Source organism: Desmodus rotundus, chromosome 1 (genome assembly GCF_022682495.2).
Source record: "Desmodus rotundus isolate HL8 chromosome 1, HLdesRot8A.1, whole genome shotgun sequence".
Classification (NCBI taxonomy): Eukaryota; Metazoa; Chordata; class Mammalia; order Chiroptera; family Phyllostomidae; genus Desmodus; species Desmodus rotundus.
Genome location: NC_071387.1, coordinates 121,779,486 through 121,802,586, shown reverse-complemented (window position 1 = coordinate 121,802,586; position 23,101 = coordinate 121,779,486). Strand labels below are relative to the sequence as shown.

Here is a 23,101-nt window from a genome sequence, read left to right as displayed (position 1 = left end):
GTCGCCTTTATGTCCGCGGCTGGGTTCCAATGTGACCTTCGCTCAGTGCCACTCACATGGAGCTGAAGGCAAGTGGGGCTGTGCCGACCCTGCCGACAGGGGGCGCCCACTGGACCCCCAGCGGGAGGAAGCCACGTGGCCCGGAAGTGCGCTGAGCGTCGGCGTCTGCGAGGCCGCCGTGCGAAGTGGGCGGGCAAGCTGTGCTCGTCTGGACCAGCAGAAGGATACTGGGAGCAAGTGGGGGCTGGCGGGGGGGGGCCAGGGCGGGGCAAGGCAGGTGGGGTGGGAGGCCAGGGCAGCAAGGGGTGCAGAGGTGCGTGCTTGCCCTTCCCTCCCTCAAGACGCGGCATGTTGCCCTGGCCCTCTCCGCGGTGGGACAGGGGTAAGGAGCAGGCGCCTGAGGAACAGGGTTCCTTACCGTGCAGTGGCCCTGGCAAGGATTGGAACTCTGGAGAGGAAGCCCTGGGGGGGCCAGGTACACCCCCACAGAACAGGTGAGGGTCATGGTGGAGGCACTTGAGGGAAATCCCACAAAGGGGGTCCCACCTGTGAGGAAATCTCAATGGCCCACACCGAACAATGGGTATGTTCAGTCTGCCCTCACCAGGCACCTTTGGCCTTGTCATGAAAGTATGCAGACCTGGAGGGGCAAGGGGGGAGGCTGTTACTGGGGCATCTCAGTATCTCCTCGTCTTTCCCCACCCAGCCCTCAATCCTGGTCCCCAGGGCCTTCCAGGACCCAGAGAGAACAGCTGCTGGCCCCACTCCCCTCAGGTCTGGTGGCTGGGCAGTCCCGGGGAACCGCAGGTAGGTACTAGGCCTTGCCACCTCTACCCCTCAATACCCTTTCACTGACTCTTGAGCCTGTTTTTTGGGGGGGTTTTTTTTTAAAGATTTTATTTTCAGAGGGGAAGGGAGTGAGAAAGAGAGGGAGAGAAACATCAATGTGTGGCTGCCTCTCATGCACCCCAGTTGCACCCCCTACTGGGGACCTGGCCTGCAACCCAGGCATGTGCCCTGACTGGGAATTGAACCAGTGACCTTCTAGTTCTCAGGCCTGTGTTCAATCCAGTGAGCTACACCAGCCAGGGTGAGCTAGTTTTAATTTCTTCATTCTTCCCCCCACCCCAGTTCCCCTTTCCCCTCAGATGGCCTGGGAGGTGGCCCCCTCAAGGATGGGACCCCTACTGGCACCATGGGACCCCAACTACGAGGCTAAAGCAGGACCTCAGCTGGTGTGGGTAAGTAGGGTGTACCTATGGCCCCAGCCACCAAGTGAGGCAAGGGAGGAGGCTGAATAGTGATCTTTTCTGACCCTCTACAGGGGCCCAGCTGTGCATCCGGTGCTTCCTTCTCGGGACGGACTTTGTGTCATCCCTCCTTTTGGCCACTGTATGAGGCAGCCTTAGGCAGGGGCTGCAGGCCCCTGGCCACAACAGGACATCAGAATGATGAGCAGGTGCCCAGGGATGCAGGTAACTTCCCTTGGTCCCCTCAGGCTCAGGGCTGATGCTGTGTGAACACCTTAGGAACTGGTGCAGAGCTCTCTGGGATGGGAAGCCCACCCAGCCCATCACTCTAGCACTTCTTCTCCCCAGGGTTCCCAGTGATGTGCGGTGGAGATGTCTTCCTTTCAGACCCTCTGCTGCCCTGTGGGCAGCGTGTTCCCCTGTACCTCTCTGAGGCCTCTCAGCAGGTGAGCACTCTTCCGGCCCTGTGAGCACTCATCTCAGCCTTCGTGCAGGGCTTGGGAGGAGATACTTCCCCCTCTTTTCTCCTCAGGTGATGGGCTCTCTGAAGCTGCAGCTCCCACCCCCTATCATGTCGCCCTGGGTCCACCCGACCCGGTCACCTGGCTGCTCCACCGCCTGGCTCAGTGGGCCTGAGCTGATCGCCCTCACTGGCCTCCTGCAGATGAGCCAGGAGGAGCCAAGACCTAGTCCCACTTGTTCCTCAGCAGCTCCCACGCCCCCTGCTGGTCCCTCAGACCCTGTCTCTGACCACCTAGGCCCCACTGGTGGCCAGAGCTGTTCTCCCTGCACTGACCCATCTCTCCCACAGACCCCGGACACTCCTTGCCCATAGCACCTCTGGGGGCACAGTGGGCCCCTACTTTTTCACAAAGTTCTGTTGACAATAAAAGTGTTTGTTTGCAAATGGGCTCCTGGTGGTGGGTAACAGAATGGGGCTCCCAGGAAGGAATGGGGTCTCTTCCTCCATGGCAGCTTCGGCTGCCCTTCCCTCAAGTTCTTGTCACTCATTGGTCATCCCCTACAGTGGGGTGGGGTGGGGGAATACATGTGTCTAAGACCTTCTCAGGCTGACCGAGAAAGGCACTTTTAATGAGGTGTCCACAGTGCAGTTCCACAGACTGAGTATATAGAAAGCAAGGGCTCCATCAGCTCTGCCAGGCCTGGGAGAAGGGAGGATTGTGTGAGCATATGGCTGGCATTGGGAAAGGCAAACTAGGGAGTAAGGGGGTGGCACATCACTTTTGGGGTACATTAGAGGTAAGATACCTGGTGCTTTCACGCTTCTTGTGCTGGGATCCCTCCCAGAAGTTCGGCCTTGGAGCTAGGGGTTAGGTGTTTGACTTGGACATACAGGTACTGCAGGTGTGTGTAGGGTGGAAGGGACAGGTCCTCGTGGGAGTCCTCATCAGAGGCAGGGTGGTGGCCAAGGCTGACCTGAGACTCTGGACTGATGCTGCATAATTGTGCCAGGAAAAAAAGAGGATTGGAGCTTTGGCTGATAAGGTCCAGAAACTTGTAGGATTTTTTGGAGGGGATGGTCCTAGAATTTTCTCTTGTAAAAGAATCCAACTTCTTGGGGAACCTCCTCCTGAACGTTCCCACAGCTGGAAGGAGCAGAGTGAGCAGCTGACTGTAAGGGGCAGCTCAGCACCTCTGTAGTTCACATGTCTAGGGGCTGTCTGGGCCTTAGATGTGGGAACAGGTGGGAAGGCATTTCTAACTTTGCCATTTTTTCTCCTCCACCTCACCTCTACCTGTCAGCTAGACCTGGTGGGCTCTCACCCTTGCCTCCCTGAGGTTCTGGAATTCTATTCAGGGGTAGCTGTGGGGTGGTGCATGCTGGCCCTGGGAGTGCTGCCTCCTACCTCCAGAGGAGGGACCAGGTCCAGGTCAATGTAGTTGAGGTGGCCATCGGGGGGGTCTGATATGACAGTTTCTAAGTAGTCCTGGGCCATGTACTCAGTGCACATATACTCCCTGGCTCACTTGGATGGTGTCTGCAAACAGGGCTGATTCCATGCTGGTCTCAAGCTCTCCCCAATGCTCAATCCCCATGGGCTTTGGAGCCCATGTTCAGCCTCTCTGGTCCCCAGCTTGTAGGAATGGGACAGGGAGCTCGAGGAAGAGGACCCTGGTGGGAGAGCAGTTCACGAGCACATAATCAGTGCCTTCCCAATCCTGGAGCAGCTGGTGGGGAGCAGCATTGGCGGCAGGAGGAAGGTAGGGGGCAGGAGAAGGGGAGAAGGGGGTAGGAGAGTGTATGCCATTACCAAGTATCCATTTGCTTCCCCCCTCGCATGGGCTCGTAGTCACTCCCACCTCCCACGGGTGTGTGGCTCCCTGCTCTAAGGCTTGGTGAAAGAGCCTGCCACTCCCAGCATCCCAGGGTCTGGAGAGTTGCTTGCTCACTTCTCTCACCCAGTCACTCAGACCTCCTGCTTGGGCTGTGAAGGTTGAGGTCCCATGAGGTTAGGGGACAGTGGGTCTGGAGTAGCCCAGCCCTGCCACGGGCACCACCATCCCCAAGTCACTTCATGGCAGCTAGGACAGTCTCGTGAATGCTTTGGGCCACCACTGGCATCCGGTGCCTGTAGCCACAACTCCCCAGGACCAGTGGGTGCCCGGGCGGCCAAGCTCTGGTTGAGAGGGCTTGGTTGAGAGGGCTTCTGCAAGGCCGCAGCGGGGCACACTGGACAAGCTACAGGAGCAGGGCCAGTGGTGACGGTGCCAGGGTGTCCCTGGAACCTCTGTCCCTCAGCTTCCACAGCAGGCTCAGTATCCTGAACCCAGGCATAAGGCAGTAGCCACTGCTGCCCAGGCCTCATGTCCAATTCAGCTCCTTGGGCCACAGTGTCACAGGCCAGACATCCTGAAATGGAGTGAGGATTCAGGTTCTACAGTCCTCAAGGGAACTGGGACCAGGGAGGACAATTGATGGTCACAGGAGGCTCCTGGGCCAGGAGGTTGGAGTCATTGTGCTCCGAGAACTGGTTAAATGTAAATGATTAATGTTTGAACTTGATATGGTGACCTAGGGGATGGACAGGCTACAGATAGACCAGATCCATGACCATCCAACCCCTGCCCCCAAACCCTCTCCACCCACTCCAGACTTGGGCCTCCTGAAACTCCAGCAGGGCGTTGTACCACGCCTGCTGCTCCACCTCACTGGTTGCCACCGACCAGGCTGCCATCCGGTGTGTAGAGGATAATCAGGTGGAGCTGCTGTGCACCCACATGCTTGCTGATGGTGCACACACCTGCCAGGATCACGCTGAGCTTGAGCGAGGCTCCACCCATGAGAAACTTATTCTGATAACACGCCAGGCGTGGTGGGTCTGCACAGAGCAAAAAGCGGCAGTGCCAGGGCACTTTAGCTTTCGCAGGTGGCCACAGAGCTGCTGTGGACCCAGGCCCATGCCCGCCAACTCGCGGACTCTGGTGTTGCTGTGGGGCCACCACCTCTGGGATTCGCAGGCAATAATAAAGTGGCTGGAGGAGGGGCTAAGGGCTGGGGAAAGGCCAGAAGTGGGGTGGAGGTGGCTGTCACCCATCTTGATGCCCAGCGTCTTTCTCCTGCTCCAGACTGCAGGGGGGCTGCAATGGCTCCTCTCTGTGTGCAGCGTGTGCCCCAGTGGCTGCCGGGTGACCAGGACACACTGGTCTTCAATAGCCTCGGAAGATCACCAGGCTCCCTGTGCCTCCTCTCTCCACCCTCTCTCTGCCAACAGCTCCAGACTACTCCCAACCACCCACCTCTCAATATTAATCCTCACCCGCCTGGTGCTAGAGACCTGCCAGGTGGGAGAAGCGAAGTTTGAGTTGAGAAGTCTAGGAGAGGCAGCCTCTACCCTATCCACTTGGAGTAGGCTTTGGCAGGGGCAGTGAGCGAGCCTGGGGGCCTCTCCACTGCTTTGAGCTGACTGCTGGGAAAGTGACCATGTGAGGTGAATGTGAATGGAACTGTGTCTGAAGTGATCCAGTTGGGCAGCATCCGCACTCCTGGATCACCGGTGACTGCGTCGGGCCACCGTCTTCTGACTCCTGCCACTCCCCGCTTGGGTTCTAGCTGTCCAGTACTCTTCCTTCCCAAATAATCCTAGCAGCCAGACCACTGAACATGGGGTTGTGCTGACTTCCAGGGAGCTGGAGGTTGCTTTTCGGTGGTTTTGGGGTGACAGGAGGTATCTTGAAATAAGTAAATTTGTGGATTGGCCCCTGTGCACAGCCCACGCCCACCAGAATCCTGGCCAAGACCAAGGAAGGAGATCCTGTGGAGGAAAAGGCCATCCCCCAGGGGCATTTCCATCATGTTGCCCGATTACCCTCAGCCCCTTTTCACCACCACCGGTCCTAAAATGCCACCATGCACCAGCCGAAGGCTCTGACCCCAGCACAGGTTCTCTGGTGGGGGTACCCTTTGCCCCTTGCTTCATGAGAGGTTTGACATGGGGTTGGAATTCAGACAATTTTACACCCCACTTAGGATCTTCCATGGACCAACTGTCTTGGGGGGGAAGATGACACTGGTCAGTGTTCACTCTAAAAGACAAACCAGCAGGTGACACGGATGGGGGCTTTAGAGGACTCTCGTGATATCACTCTCATGGCAAGTGAGATACATAGAGGGGAGCTGAGGGCGGGGGAGGGGAATAGGGCAATGTGTGGCCCCCGTTAAAAATGGTGTTTGGGGAGGAGCACGATCAGGTAAAGAATGGGATGTAACAAGAGTGCTGAGGCAAGGGACCCTGATTCTTTTTCTGACTAGTCCAGGGGCTCCAGCAACCTCAGCAGGGAGGGCAGAGCTTCTCTACTTCACAGGCCTGGAAGGAAGGGGCTGGAGTACTGGAGGAGCCAAAGGTGCAGTGTGAATGGAAGCTAGCTAGTACCCTCAAACACCTTTTCAAGGGTGAGGCTGAGAACAGGATGTGGGGGCCAACTAGCTTTCTGAGGGTGGGCATCCAGCTAGCTGGCAGGCAGTGCCCAGGCCCACCTTCAGGTGCCCAGCACCTCCCCCACACCCCGCCGCCCCGGTCAGCCAAAGATCCACCAAGGTGCAGGAGAGGTGCTGCCAGCTCTGATGGTGCACAGGGGACAGTGGCAGCTTCCACCATGGGTGGGTGTTGGCCAGGGAGAGGCAGGTATGTGGATCTGTAAGGAGCACCAAAGCAGTACGTTCAAGGCCATGGCCCCCAGTGTGGCCTTCATCTCTGTACCATATGCCAATGTGTAAAGTGGCAGGGACACAAAAAGCCATCTGCAGGCTCCTCCCCAGTCGGGATGCTGCTTTAAAGAGCAGGGCACCCACAGGGCCCACATACCTGCTGTGCCCCTGGCCTGGGGCCTTACTCCCCAGGTTTGATTTCAAGCTACTCACAGGCGGATCTTGTCATACCTACTCCTTTCCACTCCCCGTCAACCAGGCTACCTTACAGCACCCCAGTCCTGTGAAATCACAGCTGCTGTCACAGAGAGCAGCTCCAGATCACCTGTGTTACTGAACGACGTGCTGGGTAAAGATAAAGCAGGAAGCAGCAGGGACCTAGTGCCTGGGTTCTGGGCAAGCAGCACTGGTAGATGGGTGATAATCAATGCAGGTGATTTAGCCTGCTGGGTACCAAAAAAAGCCTGGAGACAAACAACTGGCCTAATCATTGTTGCCCTAGCAACACTGCCCTTGTCCTTACCCAGACAAGATTTATTCTAGTTTGTTGCCCTGGTAACTTGAGTTGCTCCCCAGCGACAGGAAGTGGCAGAACCTCAGCTCTGCGGGTGAGAACACTTCTTTCAACCAAAAGGGTCCACCTGTGCCACCCCCTGCCCGTGAAGGGCAGCCGTAAGATGGTGGAGTAGGATCTCCACATTTTAAGTCCCCGCGGAAATACCTTGTTACCCGGGAGAGGAATCTAGAGGGAGAAGGCTGGGGTGCTAAGGCCAGGCTGTTCCCATGTGTCCCTCCCCCATCCTGGGTTCCCACTCCTCTGTGGAGAGAGTGATCCAGGGACTGAGCCATACATTTAGCCCTTTCCTTCAGCCCTCCCCAACCATAGCTCTAGGGCTCCAATGCAGACAAAATGGAGCTCGTCATAGAGGTCCTGGGGACTGCACCTGCTTCCTCACCCACGGGGCAGCCATAGGTCACCTGCTGAAGGCTGGTCCAAGCCAGAGCATGGTTGTCTTCAGCACATGGCAGGGGTGACATGAGGACTAGGTCAGAACAGAAGCCTGGATGAACCCCTCCAGCCCCACAGTGTGTGTGCAGTCAGACTGGCAGCTACCAGGCGGGGCCATACAGGGATGCCTTGGGGTTATGGCAGGAGGAACACAGCCCAGAAATTTTGACATTTTCTATCAGGCAAGGGATTTTTCCACTCTTTGCCACTCGCCTGCAGAGAGGAGGCCCAGCTGCCAAGAGAGGCAGCTGCACTCCTACTCTTGGCTTGTGCCGGGGGAACTCTTGATTTTTCTACTCTGGGGTTTGAGGCTGTCCCAGTGTAACTTCTGACTGGTCACCCTGCTCAGGCCAGCGAGCTGGCTGGAGCCCTTGTTGGACCAAGTGACTGCAGAGAGGTCCTGGGCCCAGGTGCCAAGCAGTAAGGAGATCCCTGGGAAGCAGCACGAGTGTGACTGAAACGCGCAATACGAGGCACTGCACCTTCTGGTCCTTTAATTCTCACTTCCAAACCTCAGAGTTTTGGGTTAGGAAAGGAGGAGTGAGGAGAGCTGGGGAAAAAATAAGAGAAGTCTCCTTCCCCTACTACCGAGTAGCAGGTATCAGCTTCCCCACTCTTCCCTGGTTCTAGAGACATAATCTCTGTCCTTCCTTGCTGTTATGCTGTTAAGGTCATTGGGTAGAAAGACCCAGAACACTCTTCATATCCCAAGAATGAAGCAGCTAAAGGGCCAGGAGTTCCTGGGCAACATGGAAAAGGGAGGAACCTCTTCCAGCAAGGCTGAGTCCTGTGCCTCTCCTCAGCCAGGTGAGGTGTTTAACCCAAGCCATCTGTCTTATCACCAAACAGCCCAGACACCAAGGCTGTTGACACAACATCCTCAGGTGGAAACAGCCCATCAGGTCCACTCCCATTTCCCAGCTGGCACCTTCTTTTTTGCCTACCCCCAACCCCTGGTGGGAATTGCCCCTCTCACTACCGCCACCTATCTTCTGCCTCTGGCAGAGGCAGCCCTTCTCCTGTCCTGCACCCCCTCATTGCTAACACAGGACTCCTGTTCAGACAGGGACCGGTTCTGTGGGCAGTGAGTCTTGTTCTTGGTCCTGTCCTTGGCCAACAGCAGGTAGCATCGCAGTCAACATTATCACCAACCTAGGCAGTCATGTCGACTGCCATGAGGGCACTCAAGTTGGCCCAAAGTAAGACCATTAGAGCCATTTTCGTTTTCTTTCAAATGCAGTTCTTTTCCAACATTGCCTGTAACAGCTTTCGTGCAAAGATTCGGGGGCCATGGAGGTACATGGAACAAAGAAAGGAAAAATATAGCGAATTGCACAAGGCCTTTCCCAAAAAGCCCAGGCTTTGGGGTGGTCAGGACATGTGCCTGCCCTCCCTGCCACCCCCTGGAGCTCTGGCTTTGCTGGTGGAGGCACAGATGAGGATTCATCCCATTCCCCATGTAAAAGAGCTGTCTGGGAGAGGGACAATGGCTGCTTGTGTGTGTGTGTATCTGTCTCTTTCTCTCTCTATATATATATATCTATATATCTTTCTCTGTGTGTATGTGTATATATATAATAGGCTATATTAGAAAATTCTCTCTATGTATAAATATAAAACACTGGTATCCAAACATGACACCACAACTAACTAAAGTGCTTGACAGAAGTTGGGCATGCCTAAGTGTTGGGTTGGCCAAAAAGTTCGTTCGGTTTTCCCATAAGCTGGCTGTAGTAACGCTTAGTTGTCTTCTCTCAAAAACAATTTTGTTAGATAGTATTGTGACAGCTGTCACATCAGTGTGCATTTAAAAAAAATAATTAGCCCTAGCTGGTGTGGCTCAGTGGATTGAGCACCAGCCTGTGAAAGAAAGGTCACTGGTTCGATTCCTGGTCAGGGCACATGCCTGGTTTGTGGGCCAGGTCCCCAGCTTGGGGTGTGTGAGAGGCAGCCGATCATATATCTCTTGCACATTGATGTTTCTCTCCCTTTCTTCTTGTCTTCCCCCTCTCAAAAGGTAAATTTTAAAAATCTGTAAAAAAACTAATCAAAACTGGCAAGGTTTTGTGTAGCCATTTTAATATTGAAGATGGAAGAAAATATGCAACATTTTTGGCATGTTATGCTTTATTATTTCAAGAAAGGTAAAAACACAACTGAAATGCAAAAGAATATTTGTGTAGTGTGTGGAGATGGTGCTGTGACTGGTCTAACACACCAAAAGTGGTTTGTGAAGTTTTGTGCTGAAGATTTCCCTCTGGACGAAGCTCCATGGTCAGGTAGACCATTGGAAGTTAATAGCAATCAAATCGAGACATGAATTGAGAATAAACAACATTATACTATATGGGAGATAGCTGATATACCCAAATATCCAAGTGAATAAAGTTATTGGTGAAAATGAAAAATGTGTCTTTTATTTTATGGAAAAAACGAAATGGACTTTTTGGCCAACCCAATATGTAGGTAAAACTAGTCATCCTGAATGCCCAGGATGAAGGAGGGAGTTGGGGATGCAAGAATGTGGAGAAAAGAGTATGCTGGCCCACCCAAGCCAGGGTGCCAAGGGCACTCTGGTCCCCCAGGGCCTTCTTGGCCTGATTACTACTATCCCACATCAACACACCTCATCCCTACCCTTACCCTACTCTTCCCACTGTGCTTCTGCCCACGAGGAGAACAGTATTGGAAAGTTGGGCATGGGAAAGAGTTCCCCCAGGGGAATGCTGGTCAGCCTGTGCCCACAGCTTCCTTTGCCCAGAGGGCCGGGAATGAAGGGAGCACTGTGTATGCTAACGGCGGGAGAGGAGGAGGATTACTGTCATCATAATTAATAATATGAAAAAAACACCACTGCTCCTTTAGGCCAGGCCCTGCCTTCTCTCTTCCTGGGCGTCCTGCCTGGGCCGGGGGTTGGAAGGAAGAAGGGAGGAAACTGCCCTTTTTATCTGTAAGCTCCAGGCAAAGCAGTAGCACCTCCATCATCTTCAAGACCCCTACCCTGCCAAGTAAGGCCCATTCTGGTCTCAGACTCACATAAATGCCACAGGAAAGTGGTCACCAGAGTTCCAAGGAGTAGAGGGACCCCAGAGAGCAGGGAAGAGGCCCCCAGAACACAGTGCTACAAGAATGGGTTGGTGGTTGAAGGTTTGGAGGCAAATGGGCTTGTTGAGGATCCAGTCTGTAAAGAAACAACCACCACAAATTGTTAGATTAGAGCAGAAAAGCTGGAGACCACAGAAGAAATGCAGTTCAGGGTTCCTTTCTCCCTCAACATTACTGAGCTGAGAGAAGGGGAAATGTGAAGGAGCTAAGAGGCAAGTGGAGGGGTTGGAGGGTGTGGGGGATGACAGGAAGAATAACTGAGGCCCATCAACTACCCCTCTCATCCGTGGCTTGGACAAAACAGAACTTCATGAAAAAGGGGCCTGAGTTCCACCCCACATCACCTTCTTTTCCTGGAAGGATTCTGTCCCTAAGCCCAGAGTGAGCGATCATGCTCCACACCATGGTGCACTGGGGCACTCACCATGAAGGGGTTGGTGGAGATGCCCGCTGGCTGGCTCAGTGGCCTTTGTCCCAGTTTGGCTGATCCTAAGTCACTGAAGGAAGAGCCTGGGAAGCAAGAGCAAAAACTCAGCAGACATGAGCCCTGCCCCTCATGCCGGTGCTGACCAGCTCTGCCTGCCTCCCTGCAGGGCAGGCCCAGCTCCATCCCAGATGAGCAGTGAGAGAGGGCCTTCCTAAAGACAGGAATAAAGGTATGGAGCAGTCAGAGGGTACAGGCAGGTCCGGTGCTTCCCTGATTCCTCCCAGATGGTCTAAAATGGAACTAGTTCACATGTCTGGCTCCTTAATACTCCTGTGGGTACACACACACACTTACACACATGGAGTCCCCGGGGGCGGGGAATAGGGGGTGAGGAAGGAGGGTGAGGTCTGAATCCCTTACCATTCTGCTGCTGGGTCATTGAGGTCTGTAGGGAGAACACTGGTGGTGGGAAGGTGCTGGCAAAGGCCCCGGTGGGTGGCACTGCATGGGGGAAGCCAGGCCCAGCACTGCTCATCCCAAAGCCAGGTCCTGTGGAGAGGGATATGGAGCTCAGGCAAAGTCGTGGGAAGCAGGCTGGAGAACAGTTCTTCCTAAATCCCTCCAAGATAGGAAAATAGAATGGAGTTTTTCCCTAACCAGGGGCACCCAGTGGAAGTACCCTGAATGAGCCAAGGAACGCTTCAGCTTCCATGCAACCTACCAAACCAGCCCGCTTCCTGCCCACGTAGCTTGTGGCCTGGAGAGCATGGGCCTGGCACAGACCAGGGGCAGCTTTCAGCTATCTATTAAGCTCCACAAACTAAAGCTAATTATTAGACCTTTCTGTGACTCAGTTTTCTCTCAGATGGAGCAGTGCCTATCTCCTAGGGCTGCTGTGAAAATTAAGTATCAGCTGTAAAGCACTTAGCACTGGGCCTGCCACATGTATCACCTCCGGAAGCTATTATTCTTTTCTCTTCCTGCCTCAAGGTTTTTGAGAACAAAAAGGGAGGGGGGCATGAGTATGAAGAGAGAAAAGCAGAGGTTGAGGAGGGGCAGGGTGAGAGGAGACCACAAAACTCCCGCTGATGAGGGCAGGGAACAGGGTCATGGTTTCAGGTGGCTCACTTTGGGATATGGGAGGGAGAGGCTGGGCTCCCAGAGGGACACTGATGGTTGGAGGAAGGAGAGTCTCTGCTACTACCATCAGCACTAAAACAACCTTCAGAACTGATCCAGGTAAGTAGCAGCCTGCTTTTCTACTTCTGAAACTGATTCTGTGACTTGAGTGCTTCTATTTTGTGCCCACAAAAATGGGTCAGGCCTGGGCTGGGGAAGGGTGGTCAGGGGGACTTGTTTGGGAGGACCCTAACTGCCAGGTGAGGCTGCCTGCTGCTCCTCCTGATGATGTGAGAGGAGGGGTGAAAGAAGAGAGGTGCAGGTAAATTTGTCCTGTGCAGAGAGAGAGGGCTGGGGGACAGTCTGGGAGGCTTACCTGTGGCCAAACCATTGGGCTGGAATGGGTTTGTGGAAGGCAGCTGAGGGTGAGCAGCAGGTGCTGTGAAAGGGTTGGTGAAGGCTGCTCAGGGCGGAATAAGGTAAAGGTGAGAAAAGAGGTGGTTATTTTTCTCTCATTTGCTTAATATTGTTACAACTGAGCATTCATGTAAATCTTCTCTCCACTCCACCCACGCCTGCCCGGCGTCCTCAGTACCCTCCAGGACTTGGATTCTCTTCTGGGGTCTTCATAGGCAAAACTTACCTCCAAAGGCAAGCCCTGTGCTGCCACCTCCACCAGTTGTGGCTGACTGAAGAGTGGGGACTTGGCCAGTCATCCCAAAAATGCTGCAATATGGGGAGAGAGGTCAGCATGCGCATCTTCCAGGACCGAGGACAAAAACTGGGCAAGGGACTGGGAGATGGCACGCCCCGTACTGCCAGACAGGAGGAGCTGCGTGGGCTGGGAAAAGCAAGGTCAGGGTTTCTTGGCTGGCTCTCCTGCCCTGAGGCAATTGCCCAATATCTGTGCCTACCTGCTAGGGATACCTCCAGCTGATGCGCCAGGTCCCAGGAGGCCACCCATATCTGTGAGGCTGTTGGGCTGACTGGCAGGTACAAGAGAAGAGGCACCGAATGGAGTCACCTGGCTGCTTCCTGGGAAGTCATAGGACATAAAACAGGGAGTGCTGGGCTGAGACAAGATGGAAGGGGCAGGAGAAGAAGAGGTGGGGTGCAGTGGAGGAGTGGAATGATCACATGAGAGGCACCACCTGGGTTCTCTGAACCAGCCCATTGTTCCCACAAATCACTGGGTTCAGGAAGGCTTGCCTCCCACTGAGAATTCCAGGCAATGTGATACTCAGCTTTCCTCAGTCTCCCTAGCGCTCAAAGCTGCCACCACTGAGAGAAAGCAGTTCTTTCCTCATGTCACGTCACCATCCCGGCTGCTCTAGTGGACTTACGCTTCCCATTTTTTCCCTCAACAGACAAGAGTCTGTAATTTCCTCCAAGCAGCATTTCCATTTACAGATAATTCATACAGGGCGGGTAGATGGGGTAGGAGAAGAGCTCTGAATGGCAGAAAGGTTCAAGGGCACTTGGGAGACTCTCACAGCATGTGGAGATGGCACTGGCGATGATGGGCATAAATCTCCAGTCGTCAGCACTCCCATGGGAACCACCTCTTCTGGGGAGGCCACCCTGATGCTATGAGATTAGATCAGGGCTTAGGCACACTGCTCAGTGGGCAGAGCCAACTGCAGGGATCTCCTCCCCTCCCCGGTGTTCACATCTCCCCCTCCCCCAAAAAAAAGCATAGAGGGCAAACCCCATGTGGGGTTTTCACAAAACAGCCTGCAGAGCAAGAGTCCTGGTAATCCTGAGCAATCCCATCTCCCAGGAAGAGGCCTGAGGCCCTGTCACTTTACAAAAGCCTCCTTATCTGTGGGTTCACGCCTCCCCTGCCACCCATTCTGGGCTGTTGTGAGAGTAAAACAAGGCTACAAATGGGAAAAAGTTTTATTTTCATGAATGCCAAAAAGACTCATTACTGACGAGAGACACACTTGGCATAGTGTCTGCCACAGACGGTGCTCAAGAATGGGTGAATGTTTGAAGAGTAAAGTGAGAAGAAACGGATTCTAGTTGTGGCTCTACCACTTGCTACCACTGTGATTTTAGCAAACCATTTCATTCTCTATCTTTTTCTCACCCTCTCATAGGGTGTCTGTAAAGACCCTCTGAGAAAAGTGTTTTGAAATCTAAAATATAACACAAATGTGAGGCATTATCATAACCCATGATTTCAGAAATGATCTGCAGGGTCAGAGAAGCAAGACAACGTCTCAAAGGAAACATGTGATGGCTGGCGCAGATCATGAACACAAGTGAAAATGACTGTCCCTGGTCAGCTCCAGCCTTTTACATGCTCTGCCTCTGCCCTGAACAAGAGGCCCCACCCAGGGCCGTGGCCTGCTTGCTAACTCCTACTCACCCTTCAGGCTTAACAGAGCCATGTCTTCAGATCAGCCTTTCCTGATGCACTAATGTGAGAATTCAGTCATGGTTTTCTTCTCATAGCACCTCATTCTTCTCCTTCATAGCACTTGACATATTTGCAGTGGTATATTTTGATTTATTTCTATATCGACTACATCCTTGCTAGACCAATTCCACTGCCAGGAATTTTCCTACAGATATAACTAACTGGTAAATGCAAAACATGATACACAGGTTATTGACTGAAGCACTGTTAAGACAGCAGAAGACTGAAGCACCTTAAATATTCATCCACAGGGGGTCGATTAAATAAAGTATGGTACACACATATATTAGACTGTAAAAAAATGAGGTAGCTCTTAATGAACTGATTTTAAAAAGATATAACAGTATTGTAAAGTTTAAAAAATCAAGGTGCACAACAGTATGTATATTATGCCATAAAATCTGTAAAAAGAAAGAAAGAAAGAAAGAAGACAGAAAGAAGAAAGAAAGAAAGAAAGAAGATGAGACAACAAAAAAAATGGGTAAGTAAAGGCCATAGGCTCCTCTTCTCTGAGGTATGGCTGTGGAGAGGAGTTACAACAAGAGGCTGGCATGGGCAAGGCTGTGGAAACATTCTGTAGAATGGGAAACTTTAAGCATATTTGTGGGAAAAAGGGAATATGCCAGCAGAGGTGGATTAAGTGGAGGTGTTACTGAGATAAAGCTGATAGGACAAAACCCTGCAGAAAGTGGGAAAGTATCTTCCTTCACAATGGAAGATACTTCTCCTCTCAGAGACAAGAGGGAAAAGAAGGGAAAGGAAAAAATAAAGACAGGAGACAGGAAGGAAATGGCAAAGCCAAGCTGGTTCTCGAATCCACATTACTCCCTGGCTCCTTCAAACCTCATCCTGTTTTCTTATAAGTTTTGGGCTTTTTTCTGAATGCCCAGAACTGTAATTTGAATCTCCATACTCTCTTTTCTGAAGGCTTAGGCTGTATTTCTTCAAAACCCCCTTTTTAAGGGTATCTTCACTATACATAGGCACTGAACATAGCTGACGGGTGACCAGTCTCCAACTTGGAGAAGCTGAGAATGCAGCAGGGAAGACGGGAGCCCAGTGCCTGCCTGCTGCAAGGTTCCAAAGATGGGCTGCTTCTAGTGTGCCAGCACTTAAAAGGCAGTGCTCTCCTTGACCACTCTTCCTCTTCAATCTCTGGACTTCCTAGAGGAACTAGTGCTAGGCTATAACGCTACTGCACATACTTGGTCTCCAATCCTCTCCACTCCACTGGCTGTGAGCAAGGCTAGAAAGCCAGTTGGGTAGTGTTGGATCTTTTAATTTTCCAGCCCCAAGCCCTTCCCTTGCCTGACTGACTCGAGGTACACAGAATTTTGGGGAGAACACAGTTCCCTGTCCTCACTTAGGTCAGACTCTTCAGTCCTGCTCTGGGCCTTCATGGTAGAGAGCTCTCCTCTGTGAGGACCAACCAGGTCCTCTGCCTCCTAGGCTGGGAGAAGGATTGTCCTTCTATCTGCAGGCAGTGCTGTGTGTCTCCTTGTGGACACTAGAGGGCAGAGCTGGCCTTCACTCAGAGGGAGTGGACACCCTACAGATAGTGCATTCTCAGAAAGGAGGCCACTGCTGGGAATACCTGTGCATGAGTTTGCTTCTAATACACTCCAGAGCCTCACTCCCAGCACTGTATTTGTACACATGCCTTACAGCAGTTTCAGGGGGAAACTGCAGTTTTAGAAACCTCCCCTCTCCATACTCCTCTCAGAAATATAAAAATACAATCAGGCTGGTCAGAAGAAATACCCACCTCACACCAACATCTCCCTCCTTCAGACCCAATAGTTCTTTCTATCACACACACAGAGACAACACACCTCGTGATCATGGTGTGGTGCAAAGTAAATGAAATCTGCCACTTATTAGCCATTCAATTTTGGCCAAGTCACTGATCAAGTTGAGGCAGTTTTCTCTCCTGCAGAATGGGGAATCTTTCCTTCCTCCTGGAGATAATCCATGGATGCTCCTAGCAATGGCAAGAGCCTCATAAATCCTGGTTGGCTCTGAATATGGCTGCAGATTCTGCTTTTTGGGGTGGTCAGACACTGGACAACAGTTTCATCCCAGGTTCAGCCAGGAATGGCTCCAGGGCTAATGCCTTCTTTCTTTCCTTTAAAGTCTTTAAAACAATCAATTGTGTTAGGAATGCATTTCTGAACAGACCAATTTATAACAACCTTGAATAGACTGTTTCCTTTTGAGCTCCCATTCCCAAGGACACTTCCCCCTTGCTAATCTTAGTATCCCTGTAGCAATTTACATTCTTGCCAATAGTTCACAAAAGGGTCCATTTCCCCACATAATATTAACCTTCATCAACCTTTAAAATTTTTGCAAATACAATGTGAAAAATGATAATTTTATCCTAATTTGCATTTTCCCTGATTAGTTAGGTCAAAGACATTTTCATATTTTTTCTGGGTATTATTTCCTTGTATCCTTTGTCCGTTATTCTGTTCTTTCTTATTTATAGGTATTTTAAAAAACACATTATGGCTATTAGCTTTTGGTCTGTTTTCCATATTGTAAGTATATTCTTCCTGTTTCATGCCTTTCAGTGTTGTTTAGGAAATCTTTAATCATATAGAATATGACCTATGCAATTTCTATGTTAGAATTTATGGAGATTTTGTTTCTCTCTATATGGTTATATTGTAAAATGGTTATATGTTTGAAAATGCTATATATTCTGTCTTTTGCTTACAAAGTTCTGCTATATTTATTATATCAAACTTGTTAAAGTGTTACTCAAATGGTTGACTTCCTTCCTTACTTGTCTATCTACTTTATTAATTTTGTGAGTCTATTATAGTCTCCCTCTCCATTGGTTAATTAGATTTTAATTGTGTTTAATAGTTTTTGCTTTATAAATTTCAAGGCTACCCCATCAGTTAAACTTCTTTTGTTAACTTTTATCAGTATAAAGTGTCTCTTCTTGTCTCATTCAAAAAAATTAAAATAAAAACAAAAGGAAGTAGCCAGTTCATAGTGTTGCAATGGGAAGGCTGTGGCCCTGGGTCAAGCTCTGCAACTTCGAGGGTTGCACGATTAGGGAAACTGTTGAACTGCCTCATCTGTAAAATGGCTGAATTTGAAGGGCTCCTTCCAGCTCTCCTAACTCCAGGATCAGAGGACCTGTGGTCGGCTCCTACCTTGGGTAGGCTCCTACCTTGGGGTGGGCAGAATAACTTACCAAAGCTGTAACTTCCAGTTAGCATCCGACTGGCTGGCAATGATGGTGGAGAAGGGAAAGGTCAGGTAGGTAGGGAAGGGAGAAAAGGAGCATAAGTCACTGGCTTTCCCCAAATATCTGCTCTTTACAGCACTCCAGCTGCCCTCCCGCATCCAAGGATGTCCAAAGGAAGAGGGGCAGTACAAAGGCACTGAAGACTCAATGCCGGGGCACTTAGGGAGGAGCCAAATGCTTTACGGCAAATTTTAGACTCTCTTTCAATTGTATAACATAAACTACACAACATAGAGTTTACAGGCTTCTGCTCTAAGAGTGGTGGGTGAGGACTTCTGGAGACTGCCTCGGACTCTGACCCAGGCCTTGACCTTCGGACATTTTGCAACACAGACAATGGGAGCACTCTAAAGGAAAAGGCATGTCCTTCCTCAGTTTTTCTAGGACTCAGGTCTCCCATACTTCCCAGTCAGAAATCTCCCAGTGCACAACCTACAGAGCTCCTGATGGAATTTTAGCCATTTTTTTCCCAGAAAAAAATAGAACAATAGAGCCCCCTCTTTTTCACAAGAATCTGATCAGACTCCTGTCATCCTTTCCTGGAGCTTCTTCTCTTTGTCTCTCTTGCACAATTCTCTTTTCTTTTTTAAGATTATTTATTTATTTACTTTTAGACATAGAAGGGAAGGAGAAAGAGGAGAAAAACATCAATGTGTGGTTGCCTCTTGAGTGCCCCAACTGGGGACCTGGCCTGCAACCCATGCATGTGCCCTGATTGGGAATTGAACTGGTTACCCTTTGGTTTGCAGGCCAGTGCTCAATCTACTGAGCCACACCAGCCAGGGCTCTCTTCCACAATTTTTTAGGTTGGACGTGAATGAAGGGTGATGTACAGATGTGGACAATTGGACAATTGGACGTAGTTGGAAGAGAAAAAGGAAACCAGTGGTGAGAACTTACCTGTAGCTGTTGGCTGGGCCTGGAACGGGGCTTGGCCAGCTAGAGGAATGCCTCCAAATGCAGAAGGGCTGGGGCTACTGCCAAAGGCATCGAAGTTGGCAAAGCCCCCATGGGAAGGTGTCTGGCCTATAGGGGAAGGGATTATATAGGTTATATATAAAGGTTATATAGATAAAATGTGTATTAATCTATATAATACATATTAATTCTAAAGGCCTTCAAAGGCCACTCAGTGGACATCTGCCTTTCCATAGGCTCTTCTTCAGAGGGAGACACATGTGGGGGAAAAGGGATGTCAGAGGCCTCCAAGTTCACTTCCTACCACCTTTTTATCCTCACTACATGAGGCTTTAACATTTTTGTTAGGGCCTAGTTTGGGCAGAATCATGTGAAAAAATTATCTTTTTTTGGTAGGTGGGGGAGGGGAAGAGCTTGAAAAGGAAAAATGAAAATTAGATACCACTTTATTCAACTCTATTATTGGCTCTTTGGGAAGAAGGCGAGGGAAATGGAACACACGATAATGTGTCCCTGCTCCCATTTTAATAGAGAGTGAAAGTAATAAAAAGGCTAACTTCCAGTGTTCTAAAAGAAAGTGCTAGATGCCCCCAACTACCAAACATAATCTCTGCAGTATCCACTTGATCCCAACCCTCCCAGCCTTGATGCTTCAGAATTACCATCACATTCATTCGTGTGAAGACAGCTAGGGCCAAGTGAAACCTGGTCACCCTTAAGGGAGGGAATTCCTTGTGTTAAAGGTACCCTATGTTGTAGGAAGGTTCTTATCCCAAGTCCCACTTACCTCCAAAGGCTGGGAATGCAGCAAATGTTGGTACTGCCTGGGGAGCAGCAAAGGGGTCTCCACCAATGTCAGCCAGCAGGTCAGTACTGGCTTTCTTGACTGATGAGTGGGGAGGTGGCTGAGCACTCCGGGGCTGGGATGTCCGAGCCTGAGACTGACTGATAGACTTGGAGAAGAAGACATTACATATAGCACTTGGAATCCCAGACATACCCAGCCCCTGCAGGGCTCCCCAGGCTGCCCCAGAGAGTCAAGTGGAGAGAGAAGAGAGAAAGAAACTGCCCTTAACTGAGAGGATTCCTAGGCAGAAGTTGCCTTAGCCTCTCTCATACCTAATTCCTGTTTTCTCAGTATACCAGCTCCCAAAACCACACATTTTAGAGCATATTAGTCAACATAACAACAGTCCCCCTGGAGCTGTTACCTCCTCATCTTTCCCAGGCACTTGAAGCAAAGTCCCGGCCCCTTCTGTGTTTCGTTGGAGGAATGGTCAGGTTTGGAGTTCATACTCTGACTTCCCTAAATACCACTTCCTGTTGGGTTCTTTCTTCCAAAAGATACGAGTCCAAGGTGATAGATGCAAGACATAGGTAACAGCAGGGCTGAGAACCAACTCATAGCTCCTGAACTGCTGAGCCCAGGAGATTTGATTTAGGAAACTGACACTCCTGTCTCCCAAATCCCAAAATAATCTTGAAGGGAAGATCTGAGAGTTACCTGGCTAGAGGTGGAGGCAGCAGCTGAGAGAGATGGCACGGGATCCCCCAGAAGTGACCGAAGAGGTTTCGCTTCAGGGATGGAGCCCTGGGTAGGGGTGGAGGCACTGCCTTTGGTATAAGTGGGCCCCTTGACTTGATCCGGAGGGACATACCTTTGAGAAAGAATAGTAAGGTTGAAAGGAGAGGGGTAAAACCTTGGTCCATGATCAGCTTAGGTGCTTGGGAAAACACAGATTACAGCAGTCAACTCCTTTCTCATTTTTCCCTACTAGTTCTCTGTTTTGAACTACAGGGAATTTAGCCACATAGGAAAGTTCTATGTTGAGATTCCGTTTTACTGTCAGATGCTCATTTTTTCTACAGAAATGTTCGGTTTGCTCTGGCTTGTGGCCATTATTCCCTCCTATTTCTTTCTTTTTTTAAATTTTTATTTTATTGTTGTTCAAGTACACAGTTTTCTGCCTTTCCCCTCCACCATTCCCTCCTATTTCTGACATGTCAAACCATCTGGGTTTCAAGAACACCTGCAATGATGCTGACGAACAGGCAATCTCATTTTCCAACTTCCTATTCAAGGCCCCCATTTTATTTCCTCAGTGTTTCTTCAGATTTCTCCTTCTCAGTCCCATAGAAAAACTTTCTGCCACCTCATCTTCTAAGAGCTCACGACCTCTCCTGCCAGCTCCCACTACTTCTGATAAAATCCCTCCCACTATTGTGTGTGTGGTCTCTACCCTGGAGACTGGAAAAATCTGTCTCCTGAGGACACCCCTGAGAGGGAATCCAAAATGCTATCTTATCCATATCAATCTCCTTGCTCTCTGCATTCTCTTCTCCATCCTATAGTTACCCTCCACCATGCACATATCCCAGAAATCAAATAATAAGAAGTGACACCTGGGGGGAGAAAAGTCAAGGGAGAACAGAAATGTTGTTTTCTTCTTTCAGAAAACAGCATTCATATAAATAATGAATGAAACTACAGGCTAAAAGCATAAAAATATATAGGACATGTGCTTCCAGTCACCTCTCTCCATATGAGCTCAGCTAAGGTATAAAAACTAACCCCCCCTCCCACAGGCCTAGTTCCCCCCTCCAATCAGTCTACTGTCTCCCCAAAAGAGGGGACATCAAAGCTGCAAGGCTAGTGACCAAGAACAAGTTGTCTTTTTATGTAGCTTTATTATTTTTCAGGCAGAATTTAGCTCTAACCGAATCTGAGTACAACAGACTCAACCCAAGTCCAGCTTTTGAGAGAAGCCCTGATTCAACCCTGGAAACCGGACTATCAGATGAAGTACGCATTGGACATATGTCTCCATAACAATCTCTTTCTTCCTCCTTACCATCTCTTCTTCTCATATTTTTCCTGGAGAAACTCCTTCACTTTCTGAGGATCCCTGGAATCTGGTATCAAAGATGTCCGAGCATCAAAAAGACCCAGCCAAATCTTCCTGCAAACCTAAAGGAAAGGATGTAGGTGACGAAGGAGTTGAGGCAGAAAGCATGAAATGGGAATACCATTTCCAGTTTATTCACTAATAAATATTTATTGAGCATGGACACCGTGTGAAGATCCGGGTATACCTACAAAATAGACAGGATCCTAGTCATCACAGGGCTGTCATCTAATGGGGGGTCATGGCTTAGATAAACAAATATAAACTTACAATCATATACTGTGACACATACTATAAAAGAAATTAGAGGGCCATGGGAATTATGGGGAACTAAATTTGGATAAGAGCAGGGTCAGGGACAATTTTCAGAGCTGTGGCTTCCAGAACACCCTCCAGAGACACTTGTTTGCACCCTCCAAGCAAACCAATCAACCGAAGCTAGGCGTACTGCTAACATCAAGAATGGCATCTTCCTACCAGCAGATTTAGTTGAGGAAGAGGTTTAACTCACTTTCAAGTAAATGACATGGACTTAAACCTAGGTGGCTGAGGCTCAAGTCAGCTTCAGGAGGTCTTAATCAGATGGGCAGGCCCAGTTAAACCTAAATGCTCATCAAGGTAGAGTTTTAATCATTCCTCCCCTTGGCTGCCCAGAGACAACCCTCTGCAGAGATTTTGCTCCTTTCCCTGATTCTCCCAACAAGGGGCCTAGAAAAACCATAATTATTTTAGTATAAGATTCTGTAAATATAAAATATATATAAGACAAGATGTCTTCCATACCAAAAGTAAGAGCAACTTGACCAAAAATGAACTATAGGGTTTTCCTAGAATCAAGTCACAGCTTCCCAGCAGATAAGACGGAGTCTGTAACATTCCACTGGCGGTACCTCACCCACCTCGTTTCCACGGGATTGCAGGAATACTACTTCAGGCTCAGTGAAAGTTGTCATGGAGATGGACTTGACTCGATGAGGGGGATTCAGTCCTCTCCTGTGGGAGAGAAATAGAAAGAAAGTATAATGTAGTTAGGGCTGCAGGTCTGTTTATGGGAGGGGGATTGGAGAAGGATAAAGCAGCACATAAATTAGGCTCAAGTAGAACTCCTTGCTTGAAGCTACTTCCTAATTCAAGGAAAGAAGGAAGCAAGAATGTTTTGGAGGCTTCTAATAAGAGACAAGGACGACAGAGTCAGGAATGTATTGTGATCCCACTCATTCTGGAGAGGAAGGCAGAGACTGCCCCTCCAGAAACCTCCTCTATCTTGGCTCTGACCCCAACAGTTCAATGTTCAGCTGTGGGCGGGGGAGGGGGTACTTCTGGGAACTCAGATAAGCAACCACTTCCCATTTGTTGTTTTATCATTGTTTTAGACCTATAGCACATCCTCAAGGTTCCAGAGCCCATGAGACATAAATTCCTCAAGAACAAGGGAAGACAAATATGAAGGCCTATGACAATTCCAGATAATACTAGCAAAGATAAGGTCTGGAAACAAAAAACAGTCCCTGGG

The 23,101-nt window shown here is 50.0% G+C and overlaps 2 protein-coding genes across 3 annotated transcripts; one reads left to right on the top strand and one right to left on the bottom strand.

Moving 5' to 3' along the window:
* The first annotated feature begins 31 nt into the window (after positions 1–31).
* SAP25 (Sin3A associated protein 25) lies at positions 32–2,427 on the top strand. 2 transcript variants are annotated; one of them, XM_024571592.4, is made up of 6 exons: positions 32–494; positions 707–807; positions 1,132–1,241; positions 1,325–1,475; positions 1,599–1,696; positions 1,783–2,427. In XM_024571592.4, the coding sequence occupies exons 1-6, from the start codon at positions 349–351 to the stop codon at positions 2,083–2,085; spliced, it is 909 nt and encodes a 302-aa protein (XP_024427360.1). In that variant the 5' UTR covers positions 32–348; the 3' UTR covers positions 2,086–2,427. The 2 variants fall into 2 exon arrangements, with proteins under 2 accessions (XP_024427360.1, XP_053786590.1); XM_053930615.2 differs by lacking the exon at positions 32–494 and having other exon boundaries at positions 498–807; positions 1,783–2,423.
* A 6,216-nt stretch (positions 2,428–8,643) lies between these two features.
* On the bottom strand, positions 8,644–22,581 carry AGFG2 (ArfGAP with FG repeats 2; the record flags this gene model as incomplete). The annotated part of the gene is given in 12 exon segments (XM_053930624.1): positions 8,644–10,607; positions 10,956–11,041; positions 11,379–11,507; positions 12,454–12,537; positions 12,721–12,803; positions 12,992–13,112; positions 17,711–17,743; positions 18,665–18,790; positions 19,470–19,635; positions 20,187–20,340; positions 21,535–21,650; positions 22,488–22,581. Coding segments are annotated over 12 exon segments (1,212 nt in total). The 3' UTR covers positions 8,644–10,547.
* Positions 22,582–23,101: the final 520 nt, after the last annotated feature.

Coding starts and splice junctions, on each gene's coding strand:
- SAP25 (XM_053930615.2), top strand. CDS start 504: ATGGTGGAGGCACTTGAGGGAAATCCCACAAAGGGGGTCCCACCTGTG. Junction 1,242..1,324: donor CAGGACCTCAGCTGGTGTGG/GTAAGTAGGGTG, acceptor GACCCTCTACAG/GGGCCCAGCTGTGCATCCGG. Junction 1,697..1,782: donor TCTCTGAGGCCTCTCAGCAG/GTGAGCACTCTT, acceptor TTTTCTCCTCAG/GTGATGGGCTCTCTGAAGCT.